Source organism: Tasmannia lanceolata, unplaced genomic scaffold (genome assembly GCF_043159265.1).
Source record: "Tasmannia lanceolata isolate RefF3 unplaced genomic scaffold, GAP_Taslan_0.1 ptg000005l, whole genome shotgun sequence".
NCBI lineage: Eukaryota > Viridiplantae > Streptophyta > Magnoliopsida > Canellales > Winteraceae > Tasmannia > Tasmannia lanceolata.
In genome coordinates, this window is record NW_027518682.1 from 18,946,167 (window position 1) to 18,966,213 (window position 20,047).

At 38.9% G+C, this 20,047-nt stretch overlaps 2 protein-coding genes across 4 annotated transcripts; both read right to left on the reverse strand.

Moving 5' to 3' along the window:
- Positions 1 to 14: 14 nt before the first annotated feature.
- LOC143877838 (uncharacterized) lies at positions 15 to 2,306 on the reverse strand. Its single transcript, XM_077380101.1, has 3 exons — positions 2,095 to 2,306; positions 1,745 to 1,927; positions 15 to 441 (listed from the first exon to the last, which is right to left on the reverse strand). Exons 1-3 carry the CDS (start codon positions 2,134 to 2,136, stop codon positions 214 to 216), a joined length of 453 nt encoding a protein of 150 aa, XP_077236216.1. The 5' UTR covers positions 2,137 to 2,306; the 3' UTR covers positions 15 to 213.
- Positions 2,307 to 4,520: 2,214 nt separating this feature from the next.
- LOC143877839 (uncharacterized) lies at positions 4,521 to 20,047 on the reverse strand. Of its 3 annotated transcripts, none has more exons than XM_077380103.1 (7): positions 19,831 to 20,047; positions 19,509 to 19,610; positions 19,383 to 19,405; positions 10,293 to 10,408; positions 8,888 to 8,969; positions 7,555 to 7,621; positions 4,521 to 4,934 (listed from the first exon to the last, which is right to left on the reverse strand). In XM_077380103.1, exons 1-7 carry the CDS (start codon positions 19,844 to 19,846, stop codon positions 4,870 to 4,872), a joined length of 471 nt encoding a protein of 156 aa, XP_077236218.1. In that variant the 5' UTR covers positions 19,847 to 20,047; the 3' UTR covers positions 4,521 to 4,869. The 3 variants fall into 3 exon arrangements, with proteins under 3 accessions (XP_077236218.1, XP_077236217.1, XP_077236219.1); XM_077380102.1 differs by having other exon boundaries at positions 19,717 to 19,870; XM_077380104.1 differs by lacking the exon at positions 7,555 to 7,621 and having other exon boundaries at positions 19,717 to 19,868.

The following is a 20,047-nucleotide window of genomic DNA, read 5'->3' on the forward strand; positions in this document are numbered from 1 at the left end:
CATGAACTTTAGGGTAGTACTAAGATGCAATGTGCGGTAACTTTGATAATGAGCCAGTATGGTTTAAAGATGCTTTACAAAATATGAATCCCCACCGAATATAGAACTACAGGACTTTATAAAAATACTGGGAATGTCTGATTCTCCAGCAGTTTCATGCAAATATCAGCTGTATGCCCCCCAATACAAAAAAGATCTTGGTGCCCTGCTCTGTCAGGATTTAAACTCATTATATTCTTGAAGAATTTGCAGTACATTACTTTGAGGGGACCTAAATGAGGGAGGGGCAGATTGGTTGCGAGTGAGGGCATGATGCCTCTTTCGAACTGCTTGGACTGGAGGCTGTGCAGCCACCATCACCATCCCATATTCGGTTGCTGCCGATGACTCTGCCCTCTTCCTCAAGCTTTCTGCTGTCCGTTCCTTCCTTGTTCCTTCATCCTAAACACACAAGAAAAAAAACCCATAAAGTATCAGCAAGGAAAAGATAAAGAATATACTTGATGTGTATTAGGATGCCCACTTGCAACTAAAATATTTGTAACAGAATCAACTTGCAGAAATGGCAAAACATAAGTTACAAAATTAATTTTGGTCTGTAAATTTTCAAAAGATCAGGTCTAATTGATTTACAGAACACTGTTCAAGTGGGCTATGTCTCTATATCATCGAAACAAACAATTTCTAATGGGTTAACTGGACACAAATTTCTAAAATGTTACAAATTCAAATACTTAAATAGTTTAAATACCATTACCCAGTAGTGATTATATCCTAAAAAACAGCAATTGTGGTCCAATTAGAGATCAATGTCACTACATATGCGACTACTTTTTGCCCTAAAAGTTGGCCTGCCATGCGGCCACATTTGTGAGATGCAACACTTGGTACCAGAATTGTGGATTATATGATCAATACTAATAAGCTCTTACTTTGATTTACTTTTGGAATAGCAATCGTCTTAATCACAATAATTCTCTAGAAGACGGGTAGAATTTTAGATATATCAGCAGAATAAAGCCAGATCCGAAGTAACGAGGGTGCTCTTAGAGGTGAGATGTGACAGTCTGTAGAGGAAGACAAGTCTTAAAAACGAAAAGGTTCTCAGGGCTGTTGCATGTGGATCTTTTAAATTTGACCCTCATGTTCATAGTAGCTCTTCTTCTGGTGGGTCTTTAAATTTTCAGTTCCTGTGTTCTAGGTGTTGCCCACTTGCGTATTCTAATCAAAGCTGAAGTTTTGGAAATATGACCTTATTCTTTGTGATAGAAACTGCGTAATGAATATGGGATTTGCTAGGGATCATCCCAGCATCCCAGAAGGCATTTCGTGGCTGGGCTGTTGCATGTGAAAAGCAGCCACCTCAGGTGAATTAAATGAATAAGACAAAATCTGAGTCGAGGCCTTTGCCTTTCTCTTCTTCCTGCAATTGCATAGGTTTTCACAACATGAATTTTGGGTTATACACCCCACTCTAACCCTTTTTATATCATGTCATTCCTTCTCTGTAAATAATTGTGCTCCCTAAATATTAACAGAGAAGAATACAGAAAAACGCTTGTGCACTCCCATATGCATTTAGTTGCGAAAACATGAAACATCTACCAATACGAAGTCACGGATAAAAGAAACAGAAAAAATGAGCGGAATTATACTAATTCAAACCACAGTAATGACGAAACAACAGATAAGCAAACAACATTAACGACGAAATGAGAAGTAAAAGAAAGGAATTCAAGCTTACATTTAGAACAGAAGAGTTGGGAATGGGGCATTTCACAGGGCGGTCTTCGTCAAGCGGCTCAAGTGGGTGTTCTATGGGCTTAAATTCAACATCTAATTCAACACCATGACCATGCCCACCTGTAGCACTGCAACCTGTGTTTCCAACTTCGTCAGTCCTCGGGATCTGGCTTTCCTTTCTATCCTGATGAAACAACACAAACCCAATAAAATCTCATCAAGAAAAAAAAGAAGGAAACAAACAACACAAACTTAAAACCAATTAAGAAACCCACAAAACAAAGTTCTTGAGGAAATTTCCCAACCAAAGATGAAAAAGAAAGAAAAATAGAGTGAAGAGGAAACACTTACTACTACTCCATCTTCACATGAGAAACCCATGGAAATGGTCATTTGATTATGCCAGAAACACGCATAACATCAAGAGGCCAGAGCTTTATCAAAAGACCCAATAGAAAAAGAACAAAAGGGATGATGATTTGGGGAAGAACGAGGCCCTTGTGTCTTTGCTTTTTTGAAATTAGGGGGGAAACAAAGGCAAAAGAGTGAAGGAATAAAGCGAAAAAGGAGGGCATAAAAAGAAGTACCATGAGGGTGGAGTGGGATCCCTTCTAGCCTGTAAAACGAGAAAAGATTCCTATCTCTACACGCACACGGCACATCTTTCTTTTTCTTCACAAAAAGATCAGCAGTAAGAGAAAAAACAACCATGACACTGTTTTTGACTTTTTTCTGTTGCTAGGTTCGTAAATATATAGCCGTTTGAGTTGAACGAGTGGGCAGAGGTGAGACTACGTTGGAAAACAGTTGTTGCTTTCGATGTATTAACGGGTACTGTTTACGTCACGCAATGGTGCGTAATACGCACTGCACTGCCCTTCGTACGGTGTATCTAATCTGTGACGTGTTTTCTGCCAACAAAAAGACAAGTTCATCGGGCCCACCCACACACACACACACACAAAAACAAAGACGTGTTATCCCTTTCTCGGCCGTACTGCTCTCTGTATTACACTGTTTAAAATTTTAATTTTTTTTGGCCACTGATATCTGCACTACTGTGCTTTAATAATTGCCCTAACTCACCTGGTCTTTGATTATTTAACCAGCTGTCAAAAGTTATTACAACTCTCCAAAAAAAAAACTCTCAGAAGACCATTTAATAAGAAAAGACAAGGTGAACTTGTGCAATTATCAAAACATGGTTGTGCCAATATCATTGACCTTTTTTTTTATGGTTTTCCCATCACAAAAGCCCGAACGGGTGTTGGCTTTTTGGCATAAGTCACGGGTTTGCTCCCTGGTGACGAGTGTTCGAATCCCCCGGACTTATCTTGATGCACATGGTGTGTGGGTTTGCGTGCATCCATAGGGAATAGTCTTACTCCCGAAAGGGGTGCGCGGACACCCTGGGTCACCTAAAAAAAGAAAAAGATGGACTACATGTGAAATGACAAAGGGAACCCTTTGGATTGTCTGGAATCAGATGATGTGTGGCGAGCTCACACTCCTACTACGTCAAATATTAGCCTAATATAAAAAATGTGCGATGATATTTTCACCCCCCTGCATTAAGGATGCGCTCCCCTTATAGGGTGAAAAAAATTGGAGTATAATGCATGGCTAATGTTCAATCCGATTGATAGGGCACCTCATGGATGGGCTAATGCCCATTAAATCCAACCAATCACCTGTTTTTCAATGGTTAGCAAAGGTGACATGGAATGATGTAGGGATGAGTATGTTGATAAACTGGTTGAGAGATCATTCGATCAAAGAGATGGGCTACAAGTTGGTGTGTGGTTGAGATCATTCATTCAAAGAGATGGGTCACTAATGGGTGTATGGTTTAAGGGTGCAACTCGGGTCGGGTTCAACCCGAAAAAAAGTTAGGTTTGGGTTCGGGTTGGGGGTTTGGGCAACCCGACATGTTTTATCATTTTTTTTGTAAGCTTAAAAACTCGGGTCAGGTCACGTTCGAGTAGGAAAAAAGGGTTCCTCGGGTCAGGTTGATTCGGGTTGAACTCTGGTCAGGTCAGGTTCCAGTTGGAAAAGAGGGTTCCTCGGGTCGGTTTCAGGTTGGAGAAAAAAGGGTTCCTCGAGTTGGGTCGGTTTGGTCTCAACCTGGGGTTGGATCGGGTTGGCCTCAACCCGACCCAACCCGAGTTGCGCCCCTTAGTATGGTTGAGATCATCTGATCAAAGAGATGGGCCACAAGTGGGTGCATGGTTGAGAACATTTGATCAAAGAGATGGGCAACAAATTGGTGTGTGCGTCAATGACTCAATATGAATCATTCCAATTGCCAAACATAAGAAAATGATGTGGCTCCTTTATTTAAACAAGCCCAACAAATGCACTGTTGTTCAAAACAGAGTACGCAATGAGAGATCTAATTGCATTTTCAACATCTCTAAAATGGCCTTTTAATAAGAATCGAATCAAACACATTTATAATGGCTAGATGATCAATATTTATGAGAATTTTTTAGAATTATCATACAGTCCATCAGGATGCAGCTTTCTTCCTATTAAAAGCTAATGTGACTAATTTTCTTGGGCATCTAATTATCACAAACCTCCTCCAAAAGTGACAAATTTGAAGGAAAAATATGAAAAGTTCGATTTTCATAATTTCCATTGTTAAACGGATGAATTTCTTATCTCCAAAAGGGAAAAATAAGAGATTAAGAAATAAAAAAGTCCCTCGCGAGGCAAATTAAAACACTGTTAGAACCCACACAGTAAATAATCATCCATAATTTGCTCAGAAACAATAGATGAATTTGGAATATTACCTTGTGATTAATTACAGGTCCATTCGATGATATACACACCAGTTTCAAAGTAAAATCTAAGATGTTTTACTTTCAGTTATAAGTAGTTGTTCTACTTACCATAGAAGAAATTTGAAGCATTACGAGAACATTCATCGACTACAAGCACATCCATGACCTGTTATATGATTATGATGGTCGGACAAAGAAGTATTATATAATGTGATTTTCCTTCATACGGTCGAGTTAGCATATAAGCTCCTAATAGCAACATCTATTTAACTCGAGTGTAGCAACAAATCATGCTTTTCTTCGGAGCAGCAAAGCCAGCAGGTAACATAGAGCTGAGTCAATAGAGGAGAGCGCAACAATGAGCAAGGCTACAAGTACAAGAGTAAGAGTAGCAGTCTTCAGCTGCAAAACACCCAAGAACCCCAACATTTGAATAAGATCAGCATCCGCAAAAGGGGAGTATCTAAAAGAAAAAAGATAATGCTAGTCTAGTTTGCTTCCAAAGAGAGTGTATAATAAATAGTTGCTGACTATATGAAAAGAGAGACGGGTTTGAAGCCATGAAAAAAATAGAAAATGGCCAAATCCATGACAGCTGCCACATTGTTCCTGAATGAACAGGTTTAAAGCAGCATGTGCATTTTGTTATTTTTTCTCTCCCTACGCCCTTCCATCTAGCTTAGCTCAAGTGAAATTAAAAAAATCCATCATGCACATGGATTTGATTGTATAGCGCTGGGGCAAGGATATTCAACAAGGAAATCAAACATAAAGATCAATCCAAGTAGAGAGAGAGAGAGAGAGAGAGAGAGAGAGAGAGAGAGAGAGAGAGAGAGCAGTATATTATTCATGAGGAGACATGCCACAGATCCTTATCTGGGTTTCCTGAAGTGTGGAGGATGACTTCAGAAATTTGAAAAGCACAGGAGTTCTGAATTTTGAGAAACATGGAGGACATTTTTGTCATGTTTTCCTCTCATGTGTTTTTTCCACTAACAAGCAATCCATAGGCCCAACTCCTTTCCCTTCAGAATGGGTGGTGGCTTCAAAGTTCTCAAAACAAGATAGATAGGTTGTAGCACCACTATTTAAACAATGACATCCATGTTAAATTATCAGCAAAAGCTGAACTCGCAACCAACTTGGCATCAACCTTTACCTCCAACGACTGCAAGTTGAGCAAGCTGTGATGAAAACTGTTGCAGACTACAGAATTCTAACTGGCAAAATGAACAAGAAATCATTCAAAGCCAGGACAAGCAAAATTACAAAGCTAGCTCAACAAATGCTTCCAGTCGAAGCAAGTGAAACCCACTTTAACATCATCAAGAAAGGTCGATATATATTTATCGGTGTCTGATATTTCAGTAGTGAGTGTGGTACGCCCACATCAGCTTTGATAAGCTTGAACAGGTGGATGAGGTGTACTGAAGGTGAGCCTCAGTTTAAACTTAAAGATTTGCTGTGTCTGAAGGTTCAATAGTCAGGGATAAACCATGCTAAACCAGCAATTCCCAATGATCCTGATTTCCTTGAAATTATTGGAATATGGCAGCAGGTAGAAAACCAGAACCCTAACCTAGCAGATGTTGGGATTCTGAGAAAGAGAACTGATTGCTTGATCGGGTTATAAATCTCAAAAGCGATGCAGACATTGATGGTTGAGACAGCAACTAAGGGCATAGAATCCCGGAGAATGTTGTTAAACTTACCAACTTCTCCAAAAGCTTAAGCTGTCGGAGAAAGGCGTTATTTATCTTTTATGCTTTGCCTGTGGGTGATCTATCAATGTCTTCCACCAACTGTGCTCTTCCAATGTTCGATCCAGTAACATCTTCATCTACAGCAGCAGTCGTTACTTCAATAGTTGATTTCGCATCTGCCCACACTTCAGTGCTTGGATTGCTCAATTGCTTTCAAATTGAGTACTTAGATGCCCATTTCCTGTTAACACTCCCCCGCACGTGTGGCCCACTTGGCAAACACGTGGCACATGTGGTCCCACTTTGGGCCGGCCATCGCATGTGGATTTTTGCTATCCGGGAGGTTTGAACTCGAGACCTTTGGCTCTAATACCATGTTAACTTACCAACTTCTCCAAAAGCTTAAGCTGTTGGAGAAAGGCATTATTTATCTTTGACAAATGCCCCCCCCATGACAGGAGAAGTTTTGAAGAAAATACATTAACTTACTCTTGCTCTGGCCCCTGAGGCGAATATATGGATTAAATATAAGGCCAGGATACAATAGATGGAATGAGAAAACACATTAAAGAATTTAAACACACTGGTGAGTTCAAATTAAAAAATAAATGGGATGAAGAAAAACTGGGAAGTTAAGAAAGAGGGATACTCAAAATTCTGTCGAAAGATAGGAAGTAAGGACTCAAGGGGCTATCTTTGGTTATATTTAATTGGGCAGACTATAGAAGATTGCTTGAAATTCTCATTTACAATCTTGACGATGGTCTCTCTAAGATATTACAGTCAAACTGGAAGCTGCTAAATTCAAGACAATGTGAAATAGGGGTATCATATAGATCAAAAGTTGCCCAAATTAGATGTAAATAAAATACTACATAATATAGTATTAGACTATTAGGTATTGCCAGTAACACCCAAAACTGTAGATATATAAACCAAAATAATCACAGTTGCATGTAGTTGCTTTTACTTCTCCAAGTTAATTAAAACAGAAAAATAGCAAATTTTCAACAAAGGATCTCAGTATAGGTTGGTGCGAATGCTACAACTCTGTGAGAGAACTTGAACAAATACAAGTATTCAAAATTTCTGCACCCATGCTGAAGCCCTAATACGTATCCATCATGGATCCACATGTCTAACTGAAATCCCTTACAAACAGAAAGCAAAATAAGCTTGGCAAAAGACAAACTCAATTTTTTCCCAATCTGAAAATTAAACCTAATTTTTTTCTAAAATATTCACCTTCACCATGATAAAAGACTAAAACAAAAGAATCAATAGCTCTGCAGAAGCAATTCTTTGAAAGTTAATATTACCTGCCATAGAAGTTAAGTTTACAACTACTATCGGAGGGCTACTTTGCTTAACATGTCCCTGCGAAATCTGTAATCATAAACATTTGTGATTGACAAAAAATGTAAAATATTAAATAAAAAAAGTACAAGGCCTTTCAAACAGAGAACTCAAGAAAGTGTGCCAGATTCCCATCAGATTAACAATGAAGCAAATCTAGAACATTAGGAATAGGCATGCTACGGACAAGAAACCTGTCTGTGATGCCATTTTTGAGTTTTGGCAATATGAATGCGAGATGTCTGGACCTATCATATTCAACCAAGGGTATTGATAGCATCCCTAAAAATGACCTTGATCTGCAAATGCGGGTCACTCTCTCACTTCCCAAATCTGTTAACATGAAGTAAATCCATTTTTTCTCACATCAGACATGGCAAAAGAAGCTAGCTTTTAGTCAGAGCCACGGACTAAGAGACTCCTCCTTTATGGTTGAATTGTTCATCCGGTGAAAAGACCTAGCCATCCTCGCTAGAACATCCCTAGACCTGGTAAATAACCTGCTAGACTAGAGCTAACTCCACCTCTACCATCAAAGTTAAGCGCAGTGAAACTAGGTAGAAATACATTGTCGATGCTCCGTGCAAGAATTGTGCACTGATACTCCATGCCTAAGACAAGTCAGACTACAGCCCAGCCAAGACAACATTCTAACCAATTTGGTCCTCATCAAACAGGCAAGAAGGATTGGTTGCTCAATGACGCCTGTCACCAACACCAAATCAAGTTTGACGCATCATACTCTCCTAACTATCATTCATCATATTATTTTCAGTGTGCCTTTGCATTTTATTCTAAAGAATATGATGTGTCGGTTCTAATGCAGCTTTTCAAAAAAAATTCTATAAGAATATGATGAAAGATGAGTTACATCATGTTGGATCATGGATGCTAGAAGGACCTATATTGTATACATCAAGTATTGGAAAGGAACTATGACAGCACCGATTACAAGAAGAGCATAAAATATTGAACTCCATTCATCACATTCACATTCAAAACAATAAAGAAACAAATTTGCTACTGGGATTTGGGAAAGGCTAAATTACCCTTGATTCACAAGCACAAGCAATTTCAAATTATTTCAAGAAATTAAAAAAAAATACTGAAATCGCGTAAACGAAAGTAGTAATTTGCTATGTAAGGTAGCCATTCAAGAAAAAAAACACTACGTAAGGGTTTTTTTTTTTTTGTTGGACGAATTACTGGGTAAGGTATTAAAGGAATTAATTCTGATGATAAAACTACTGGAATTAATTCTGATGATAAAACTACTAGGTTTGTGAATATACTCACCGTACTTTGAAAGGTTGGCCACTCGATATACTTCAGTTGACTAGGCTGCTCGACCAGAAATACTAGCAATGATCTCAAAGCCCTGTTTAAAAAAAAAAGAATCAAGACTTAAAGGACCCTTCTGTCTTTATTAAGCTCTTCTAGAGGCCTAATGCAAACACAATAGGGCAGATTCATTGGCATGACTACACAAGGCAATGAAAATGCAGTGTTCCCATGATATAGTTTCAAATGCAATTCCCAACCCTATGCGACAGCGAAACCACAGAAAGGAACTTCAGGGTAATCCTCAGCAGACAGTCTTAGTTTTCCACTCAAAACTCTATGAAAATACCATGGTTTTAAATTTCCACCGAAACCGACACAAAATGACCAAAATGTTTCTGTTTCCATCCCCACCGAAACTGAAACCGAAATGACGGAAATGCATGAACCAAAATCGTTAGTGTAATAATCGTATACTATTTAGTATGTATTATAATTATATTTATACGAAGTGAATGCAAAATGTGGTACATGCATTAGTTATAAATATTTATATGAATTACATGTGAAATTTGGCAGGTAGTACATTGTTCGACATGCACGACAGCATTCTTGCCTTTCCTGAAGTTTCATCTTTAAATTCTATCATTTGCATATGTTTTCATACGTTTCCTTCATTTACACAATTTCCACCGAAACCGAATTGTTTCTGTTTCTGTGACGACTGAAATCTAAACCGAAACCGAAATTTAAAATCTTGGAAAATACGGGAAACAAAAATGAAGAGTTCTGAAATGACATGAACACCTCACCATGCCAACATTTTAAACCTAATTTGGGGCCCCAAAAAATATGAGCGGCTAAAACTGTTGTAGAAATATGCAAAGAAGTGTTCTAATTTTCCATTCATAGTTCTAAGAACAAATAATGCAACAGAATCATGGGCAAAGCGGCATGAGTACCCACAAACCAAGACAAATAATAATTTCTCATTAGATTATTTTCAATAGCATCCGAATCGAAAATCTTTGCTAGCTAGTGACTACGCGAGTTAAAAGAAAAATGACATGACCTTGAAGAAAACATACAGAAAAAAGAGAAACAAGTTCCCTACACCAGGGGAATCCCTCTACGCAGCTGCGCAAATTACAATTACAATAACTTAGGATAGTTTCTGCTGTTACAAACTTTCATACATAAACTTTGAGAGAGTAACTTTCAGTAGTTAGGTTAGTTTGAACTGCTCAAACCAACCTAATTACTTCCATGTCAGCGTGGCTAACCACAACAACACCTACATGAAACAGAGAATTTTAAAAATATAACTGAGTAATGATTATAGATTTGGATAGCATATCAAAAAAAAAAAAAAGACTTAATTTCATTATTTAAAAAAAAAAGGATCACAATGAAATCATACCAAAAGGATTCCTTTATCGGACTCAACCAAAATGGGTCCGAACTCGACTCATCTTCAAATCGCAATTCTCGATAGTTTCTTCCGGATGCAGAACAGTTTATGCGCCTGGCATCCAGAGAAGTTGTTTATGGCAAAAATGGACAGGCGTGCCAGGGATCAAATGACCCCAATCGAATCAATCTGCTCAGGCGATTGGAGGAAGAAATTATCTTCCCGGTTCTAAATCCTCACACTAAGTGTTCAGATTGGTCAAATGGTGGAAATTGATTGAAAGTGAAATTAACAATTAGAACTACTCCTACGAAATACAATAAATGATAGATGAAATTAACAAGCGTATTGCATTTTCTGCAAATGATCATGGACCTTTTCTTATTGCTCTCAAATGAGTATTTATAATTACAGACAACAAAGAAGTTACAACCGTTATAAATTCAAATTTCAAAAATGTAATAACTTCTTTTAACTACAGATCATCCTATTCAAATTTTAAATGTAATAACTTCTTGTAACTGCAAATCATTCTATTCAAATTTCAAATGTAATAACTTCTTGTAACTGCAAATCATTCAGTCTTTGTAACCGCAAATCATTCAGTTTTGAGATCTAAACAAATACGAACAAATTGATCTTCATCTGAACTAGAATTGTCTGTGGTGAAATTAGAGCGTCAACAATGCCCCCCATACAGCTCTGCATGATGCTAATGCTGAGGTGTGTGTTAATCCCCCTGTCAATCGATCTGACCAGTGGTAAAAATGGTCTTAAAATTACGGTCTGACACGTATCTGAAACCTGATGGTACATCCTTTCAGTTACCTCATCAGACTCTTCAGTTGAGGACTTTATGCCATGATTGTTTGACCGTAATAATAATATCGGTCTAACTATGCACTTATCATTCTCCTCTCATATCCCACACAGTAGGATAGTAGGGCTTAAGATAACGACCGTTAATCGATCTTGGATGTAATCGGCCATTCATTCCTTTCAAATGATAAGCACCACCTTTCAAAATCCTATGTATAACAAACGGTCCTTCCCAATTGGGAGACCATTTACCATATTTAGGATCGTTCACTCCAATAGGTAAAATGAGTTTCCAAACCAACTCACCTTCCTCAAAATTCTTTGGCTTTACCTTTTTATTGTAAGACCGCATTACCTTTTTCTTATGCATAACTAAACGGTCTAAAGCCATTAATCGGACTTCATCTAAGTCTTCTAATTCGATCATCATGGCCTCATTAAAATCTTCACCAGTTAGGTTGTTTTGATAAGCCACCCTCAATGACTTGACTGTTACTTCCATTGGTAAAACGGCATCATGACCGTATGTTAAACTGAATGGTGTCATACCTGTTGCCGTCTTCTGGGATGTTCTATAAGCCCATAAGGCTTCAGACAACACCTCATGCCATGACCTTGGATTATCATCAATCATTTTTTGGATGATGTTTTTCAAAGTCTTATTGGATGATTCAGCTTGGCCATTAGCTTGTGCGTAGTAAGGAGTTGAATGCACAATCTTAAAACCATAGGTATTGGCAAACTCCTTAATTTCCTCACCATCAAATATTGATCCCTGATCGGTCGTTATTGTTTCTGGAAGACCGAATCTATGAATAATATTTTCTTTGATGGTTTTAATCACGGCCTGTTGATTGGCCGTTTTTAAGGGGATGGCCTCTGCCCATTTTGTAAAATAATCTGTAGCCACTAACACAAAAGTGTGTTGTTTGGATGATGGAGGATAAATTTTACCAATAAGGTCCATAGCCCAACCCCGAAATGGCCATGGTTTAATTATTGGCTGTAATTCCTTGGCTGGTACCCTTTGTATAGGACCATGTTTTTGACAAGCTTCACACCCTTTAGCATATTTAACACAATCGGCCTGTATGTTGGGCCAGTAATAACCATGTCTGCTAATTAGCCATCTCATTTTAATACCTGCTTGATGGGCTCCACATATCCCTTCATGGACTTCGGCCATAACAAGCAAGGCTTCGTGTTTATTAAGACATTTTAATAGCAAACCATCTAAGTTTCTCCTATAAAGTTGACCGTCCATTAAAATATATTTCAATGACCTAAGTTTTATTTTTCGGTCTACCCTTATATTAGGCTTGTTGAGAAACTGAATGATTGGTAACCTCCAATCAGTTTCTATAGAAGTATCTGATAGCATAATCTCAACTGATTCTTTTCGGTCAAACACAGAAGGTAAATGCTTCTTTTGAACAGTAATAACTCGTTCTATCATGCCTTCTGGAATTTTTAGACCGGATGCTAGTTGAGCCATTTCGTTTGCTTCATGATTATTAATACGTGGTGTAAATTCTATCACCACATCTGCAAACGTATCTAACAATTTAATTGCCATATCATGATAATCGGTCAATGTTTGATTTAAACATCGATACTCCCCATTCAACTGTTTGACAACTAATTGGGAATCACCTATTATCTTGACCGATTTTACTTTCATTTCAATTAACAATTCAAGGCCGATTATTAAAGCTTCATATTCGGCCTGATTATTTGAACATGGAAAGTCCAATTGAAATGAAAATTGCAATTTAAGACCGATGGGAGATATTAATATAATTCCTGCACCTGCTCCATTCTCATTTTTAGACCCATCAAACATTAAAGTCCAAGGTAAGATATCTATAGTCTGAACGGAATATAGTATCTCCTCTGGAATATCAAAACATGGGTGATCAGCTAAAAAATCGGCCAACGCTTGACCTTTAACTGATTTTTGAGGAACATATTGCAAACTGAATTCAGAAAGGGCGATTGCCCAACGGCCTATTTTATTTCTTAATATAGGCTTATTTAGCATATATTTGATCAAATCAGTTTTACAGACCAAATATACTAATACGGGAAGTAAATAATATCTTAGCTTAATACATGAAAAATACAAAGCTAAACACAGCTTTTCAATGGCCGAATATTTTCTCTCGGCATCATTTAAAGTCCTACTTAAATAATAAACGGCCTGTTCAAAACCGAATTCATTGTCCTGGGCTAATAGGCTCCCAATCGACGCATCAGCCGCCGAGATGTATAGCTTTAAGGGTTCTCCTTTCTTTGGGGAAATCAACACCGGTGGCCGAGCCAAGTAATCCTTGATGGCTTCAAAGGCTTTTTGGTGTTGGTCTTCCCATACGAAACTTTCCTCAGACCGTAATTTCAGTAGAGGGGAGAACGATTGCGTCTTTCCTGCACAGTTAGATATAAAACGGCGTAAGAAATTAATCTGGCCGAGAAAACTCTGCAGTTCTTTCTTATTTCTGGGAGGTTTAGCATTTATTATTGCCTTTGTTTTATTTTTATCGACCTGAATTCCTCGCTGATGAACAAGGAAACCCAGGAAATTACCAGCCGAAACCCCAAAGGCACATTTTAGAGGATTTAACTTCAGTTTATGAAGTCTCATCCTTTCAAACGACCTTCTTAGATCGGCCAAGTGATGTGGACTTGTGTCAGACTTGACTACAATGTCATCTATATATACTTCCAACATGTTTCCTATCAGGTCATGGAAGATTGCATTCATTGCCCGTTGATAGGTAGCACCGGCATTCTTAAGGCCGAAAGGCATCACTACCCATTCAAAGGTTCCTAAAGAACGTGGGCACCTAAATGCGGTCTTATGGACATCTTCTTCGGCTATATATATCTGATTATAACCGGAATATCCATCCATAAAAGATAATATTTGATGACCCGAGGCCGCATCAACTAATATATCGGCCACTGGCATAGGGTATTCATCCTTGGGAGTTGCTAAGTTTAAATTCCTAAAGTCTATACATATACGTAATTTACCGTTCTTTTTAACTACAGGAACTATATTTGAAAGCCATTCTACATACCTGGCTATTCTGATGAACTTAGCTTGAAGCAATCGCTCTATCTCTTCTTTGATCTTAGGCATGATGTCATCTGTCATCCTCCTAGGTGCTTGTTTATAGGGCCGAAATTCTCCTTTAACCGGTAACCTATGTTCGACTAATTCCCTCGCTAGACCGGGCATCTCCTCATAATCCCATGCAAAACAGTCTTTGTACTCATGTAACAGTGCAACAAGATTTGCTTGCATTTCAGGATCCAAAAGCTCACTGATAAACGTAGGTCGTTTATCCTCTTCGCTCCCAAGGTTGATTTCCAACAGTGGATCCTGGACATCGGTATTTCGGTCTATACTAGATGAAATGGGAGGTAATACCTTGAACTCCCTTGCTATGACTGGAGGTCGGTCGTCATCATCTTCAAAGATACAATCAGCCGCATTAATGTTCGATCGATTTTTAAAGTATTGCCTTTTCTGTTTTGAGTAGATGAACAACTTTCTCATTAAGACCGTAATTGCGGTCATTCTTTCCTCTTTGGAGGAATCAGTCATTTAGAGTGGTAGACCGACCATCAATATGAACCATTGATGGTCTCAAAGCCTCAACTATTGCTTCCAGGCTTCTCTGTACTGACCCACCGTCTTGGACTAAAGCCGATACTTCTGTTGGCCTACCTTCTTCATCTGTACCGGTGAATCTAACTGGCCCGTATTGCTCATCATACAACTGAGCCTCGGCTGCATTAGCACTCACTGTAAACGGCCTGTTATCAGCAACTACCATTTCAACTTCGTTCTTATCATTCCACATGACTAAGAACTGATGGAGAGATGAAGGTATGACCCTATTTGAATGGATCCAATCACGTCCAAGTAGAGCGTTGTATGTTGTGGGGCCGTCCACCACAAAGAAAGCCGTGACTGATTTCTTACTTCCTACGGTCAGATCTACAGGTATTACCCCTTTTGCATGGGCAACAGCCCCATCAAAACCGGTCACTATAATATCAGAAGGAATTAATTCCTTCTCAGATTTTACCAACTTCTTTAGCATCCTGGTTGGCAAAATGTTGACTGCAGCCCCATTATCTATTAGGACTCTGATTATTGGAACTCCATCCATAATAGCTCTGATATAAAGGGGTCGAAGGTGCTGAGTCATCTCCAGAGGTGGCTTCTTAAAAGTGATTCGATCCACAAGACTCCTTGTCACCTTTGAACTTGGACCGCTCTCAACAATCTCTTGAAACAACTCCACTTGAACCTGATTACTTGATGATTCGGCCTCTAACTGATGATTCTGAGATTCGGCCTCTGTCTGATGGACTTGGGCTACTATCTCAGCAACTGGAAGACTTTGTTCTTCAATATCATCTTCCATACCAACAGGCTGATCATCTCTAGGACCGAAAATTAACGGTAAGAGATAATTTGTGGAGACCTTTGAAGGCAATGATCCAAACTTGAATAATTCAACTTCCTCCATTTCATGATCACCTTCACTATCCTCATAGTCTAAATCATCATCATCATCTTCATCTTTTCCTGTTGTAGGCTTTGCAGCTTCTGTCTTACAATCTCTCTTTACTACACTTTGGATCGTTTGCTGCTTAACCACACTAACCTCAGATTTAGGCTTCAATGGAACAGACTCGGCCTTACTCTTGACCGTGCTTTGAATGCTCTTGGCTGGATGAATCTGTTGCTTTGTATTCTGCTCTTTTACAGCATTCTTAAGAGCTGGGAACTCGGACTCTGACTTCAACTGCAGCCTGGACTTTTCTGAGGCCAATTTCATGTCTGCCACAACTTTCCTTTTCTCCCCTGCTTCTATAGGTTGTTCAATCCTTCTTATCCACTGATTAGGTCGAGATGAGACCGAAAAACGGTCTTTATTGACAGTCTTCCTCTTGAATTGGTTGAACCTTTGCCACTTCCTCCTTTGTGTCTTGGTCATCAAATGATATGGTGGCAAGTCATAGAATTCAGGAGGTTGATAAGAATGCTCATACCATTGTTCAGCAGGTGTTTTGGGTACTTTGAATGTTTTCGGCCTGGAGGTTGATGACGATGCTTCCTCCTGATGTCGGTCTGGCCATAAAATCGTACCAAACGTCCTCATTTGATGCTTCTCCCTGTAAGGAAAGCTCCTAGGATAAAAAGCTTTAGGTATGATCCTGGTATGCTTTACCTCGGTCAGTCCCAATTCTCCTTTACATCTGACACATAACTGGTTAGATTCAACCTTAATCTTCCCTTTAGGTCTTGGGAATAAATGGGAGAAGTTCCTTGGAGGCTGCAATCGGTCTCTGACTCGCGGTGCCTCAATTCGGTCATGAACACTTGGCTTCTTTTCCGAGGCATCATCCGGCACCAACTTGAACCTTTTTGATAGCTTTGACATATCAAGATTGACCATATTGATATTGGTCGTTTTTGGGAAAGGATCTTGATCCACAGTCATTACGCCCTTTTTCTTTTCTTGGAATTTTAGCCGTTCCTTTTCTATGGCATCCTGCAAGACATTACGGAATACAACACAATTATTAGTGTTATGTGACCATGCATTGTGCCACTTGCAATATCTCTTTCCTTGCAATTCATTGGCCAGAGGTAACTTATGGCCTTCAGATAATTTAAGTTGTTTATCTTTTAACAGTTGATCAAATATTTGATCGGCCTTCGTAATATCGAAGGCATACTGTTTTTCAGGTTGATTTCTTCTGACCGTATTTTTGAATCTCATCACATTATTATTAGTGGTATTCGGTCTATTATTAGGGTCAGGTCTTGCTAATGCCCTACAAATGTAAGGTTTGCCTACTATTAATTCGGCCATATTGATATCGTAATCTTCGACATCAGAATTAAACTCGGTCTGTTCTAATTCTCCCATGTGTACTTCTACATTTGGGTCCCTATAATAAGTTCCCATGGAAGAACTCCTCCTCTGTTCTTCCTCTTTGAGCAACTGCTCATATTTTGACACACAGGATACTAACTGGTAGAGATCAATGAAATCTCTATCCTCGAACTTTTTTCTAAGTTCAAAAGCTAGGCCGCTTCTAGCCATGTTAACAAATTCCTTTTCCGGGAGTTGGACAAAGCATTTACTCCTTGCCCTTTTGAATCGGGTTATAAAATCCTCTGCTCTTTCCTGAGGCATTTGTTTAATTCTGGCCAAATCAGCCATAGTAACCTCAGGTTCAGTCCTATAAAATTGAGCGTGAAACATTCGCTCTAGTTGTGACCACTCCTGAATGGAGTTTGGTGGTAAGGACACATACCAATTAAAGGCTGTACTTGTAAGGGAATTCCCAAACAATCTCAACCTTACATAATCATTTACGTCACCACATTGGACCGTGAATCGGCCTACATGTTCTATGGTTGACTGGGTTCCATCTCCTGAAAAGGTTATGAATTCTGGAACCTTATAACTCCTGGGAAATGGGTATAGTCGGTCAATCCACTCAGGGTATGGCTTTCTATACATAGGTTTCATTGTCGGTCTAACTGAGAGACCGAAATAGTCTTGCATGAAATTTGCCATCTGATCCCTAAGAGGTTGATTCATCGCTAGGTCTGGGTCTTGCCCCCAGTTATATATATTCGGTGTGTTTTGACCATAACTAACATTTCCACAGTGTGGAATCGGATTTTGATTTAAATTCGGCCCAAAGTGAGGTTGCCCCCAACTATTAAATTGGTTCTGGCCAAATTGGGGTTGCCCCCAGTTTTGGTTAAGACCGTTTTGATTAGGACCATAATTCTGATTTTGTTGTCCTACATTGGGTGGATAACCAGTAGGCACATTTTGATTTCCCATAGGAGGTGGATAATTGGGATTTCCTACATTAACAGTGGGAAACCCTTGATTATTAACAGGAGGAATCCCTTGATTACTCGTAGGAGGTATCCCCTGATTGTTTACAGGAGGTATCCTCTGATTGTTTACAGGAGGTATCCCTTGGCCATTAATTGGAGGAACATATGGATTGTTTTGATTATTGGCCATCGTTGGAACTCCATTATTTATATTGATCGGCCTAGGGGCTTGACTACTTGTCCCGCCGTTAGGCGGGATAGCGTACATGCCAGGAGGCATAGCCCTATCAACCGTATTAGGTACTGTTTGAAAATTCTGAATGAGAGTTGGGTCTCTATCTAAAACATTAGTCAGCCTTTGTACACAAGATACAAATTCCTGCCTAAGGTCTTTACCTTGGAGACCATTTTGACTATTATTACTTTCAAGTACCTTTTGGAACGTGTCTTCGTTGACCCTTTCGATTCTCTGGGCGAACAACTCCATTTCGTGTTCTAGTTGTCCACGGAAATTGGCCGTTATCTCGTTCCATCCTGGGGGAAATGATTCTTCCCTTCTCGAATCTGTGGTACTCGAATCAGTTCTTAAAGAGATTCGGCCTCTTTGGGCCAGTGATTCCCTTCTTGCAGAGGTCTCAGCATCTGGTGGTCTTGTTTCAACCACGACTCCAGTTCCATCTTCTGGCCTTGACTCAGAAAGCCTTTCTTCACCAGGAACTTGTTCATTGTTAGGCCTGCTATCTTCCAGAGGCCTCACGTTGTCTGGCTCATTATCTTCAGAGCCACCAAATCTGGTTTTTCTCCCCATGATTACCCAGGAGTCCCACCGGGCGTGCCAAAATGTTTATGGCAAAAATGGACAGGCGTGCCAGGGATCAAATGACCCCAATCGAATCAATCTGCTCAGGCGATTGGAGGAAGAAATTATCTTCCCGGTTCTAAATCCTCACACTAAGTGTTCAGATTGGTCAAATGGTGGAAATTGATTGAAAGTGAAATTAACAATTAGAACTACTCCTACGAAATACAATAAATGATAGATGAAATTAACAAGCGTATTGCATTTTCTGCAAATGATCATGGACCTTTTCTTATTGCTCTCAAATGAGTATTTATAATTACAGACAACAAAGAAGTTACAACCGTTATAAATTCAAATTTCAAAAATGTAATAACTTCTTTTAACTACAGATCATCCTATTCAAATTTTAAATGTAATAACTTCTTGTAACTGCAAATCATTCTATTCAAATTTCAAATGTAATAACTTCTTGTAACTGCAAATCATTCAGTCTTTGTAACCGCAAATCATTCAGTTTTGAGATCTAAACAAATACGAACAAATTGATCTTCATCTGAACTAGAATTGTCTGTGGTGAAATTAGAGCGTCAACAGAAGTGTGACGAATCCGACTTCCTGAAATCTGAAACTAAAATAAATAAATAGACACAAAAAATTCGAAAGAATATTTACAAGGCGTTTCTAATCATAAAAGAAGAAGAAGGGAAGTGAAAATTACCCTTTTCAGACACTAGCCAAAATTTATTGGAATATCTGAGTTTAGTCTCATTGGGTCTCTGAATCCTAAAGGGTAGTTTGCTTATACTGGCCTGAACCAAACCTATAAAGAGATAAGAAGATGAAAATGTAAACAGACATTAAAAAAAAAGAAGCAAACAAGAACAGAAACAGAAAAATGCGTGAGAGAGAGAGAGCGAGAGGAAAACCGGAGGCATATGTTAAGCCGAAGATCATGTTCCGATGCAAGAAAATAAAATGCCCTGAAAAATTTTCTTAGGATGTTATATAATGAAAAAGGAACGAGCCAAATTCTTACCTACTTTGAAGTGAAAACATACAAAAACTCGTAGTTCAAAACCCTCGCTCAGAGAAAACCAAACAACGGAGTTTTGGTCGCATCCCAGACAGATATCCTTGTGCAAGATAAGGACTAGAAAAATCAACGGTCTAGCTTTTCTTGTGTGACCCAAAACAAGCTGGATAGAAGCTTGATGAATCAAGGTCCCAGGATCATCCGATCAAGGTGTTCTCAATCAC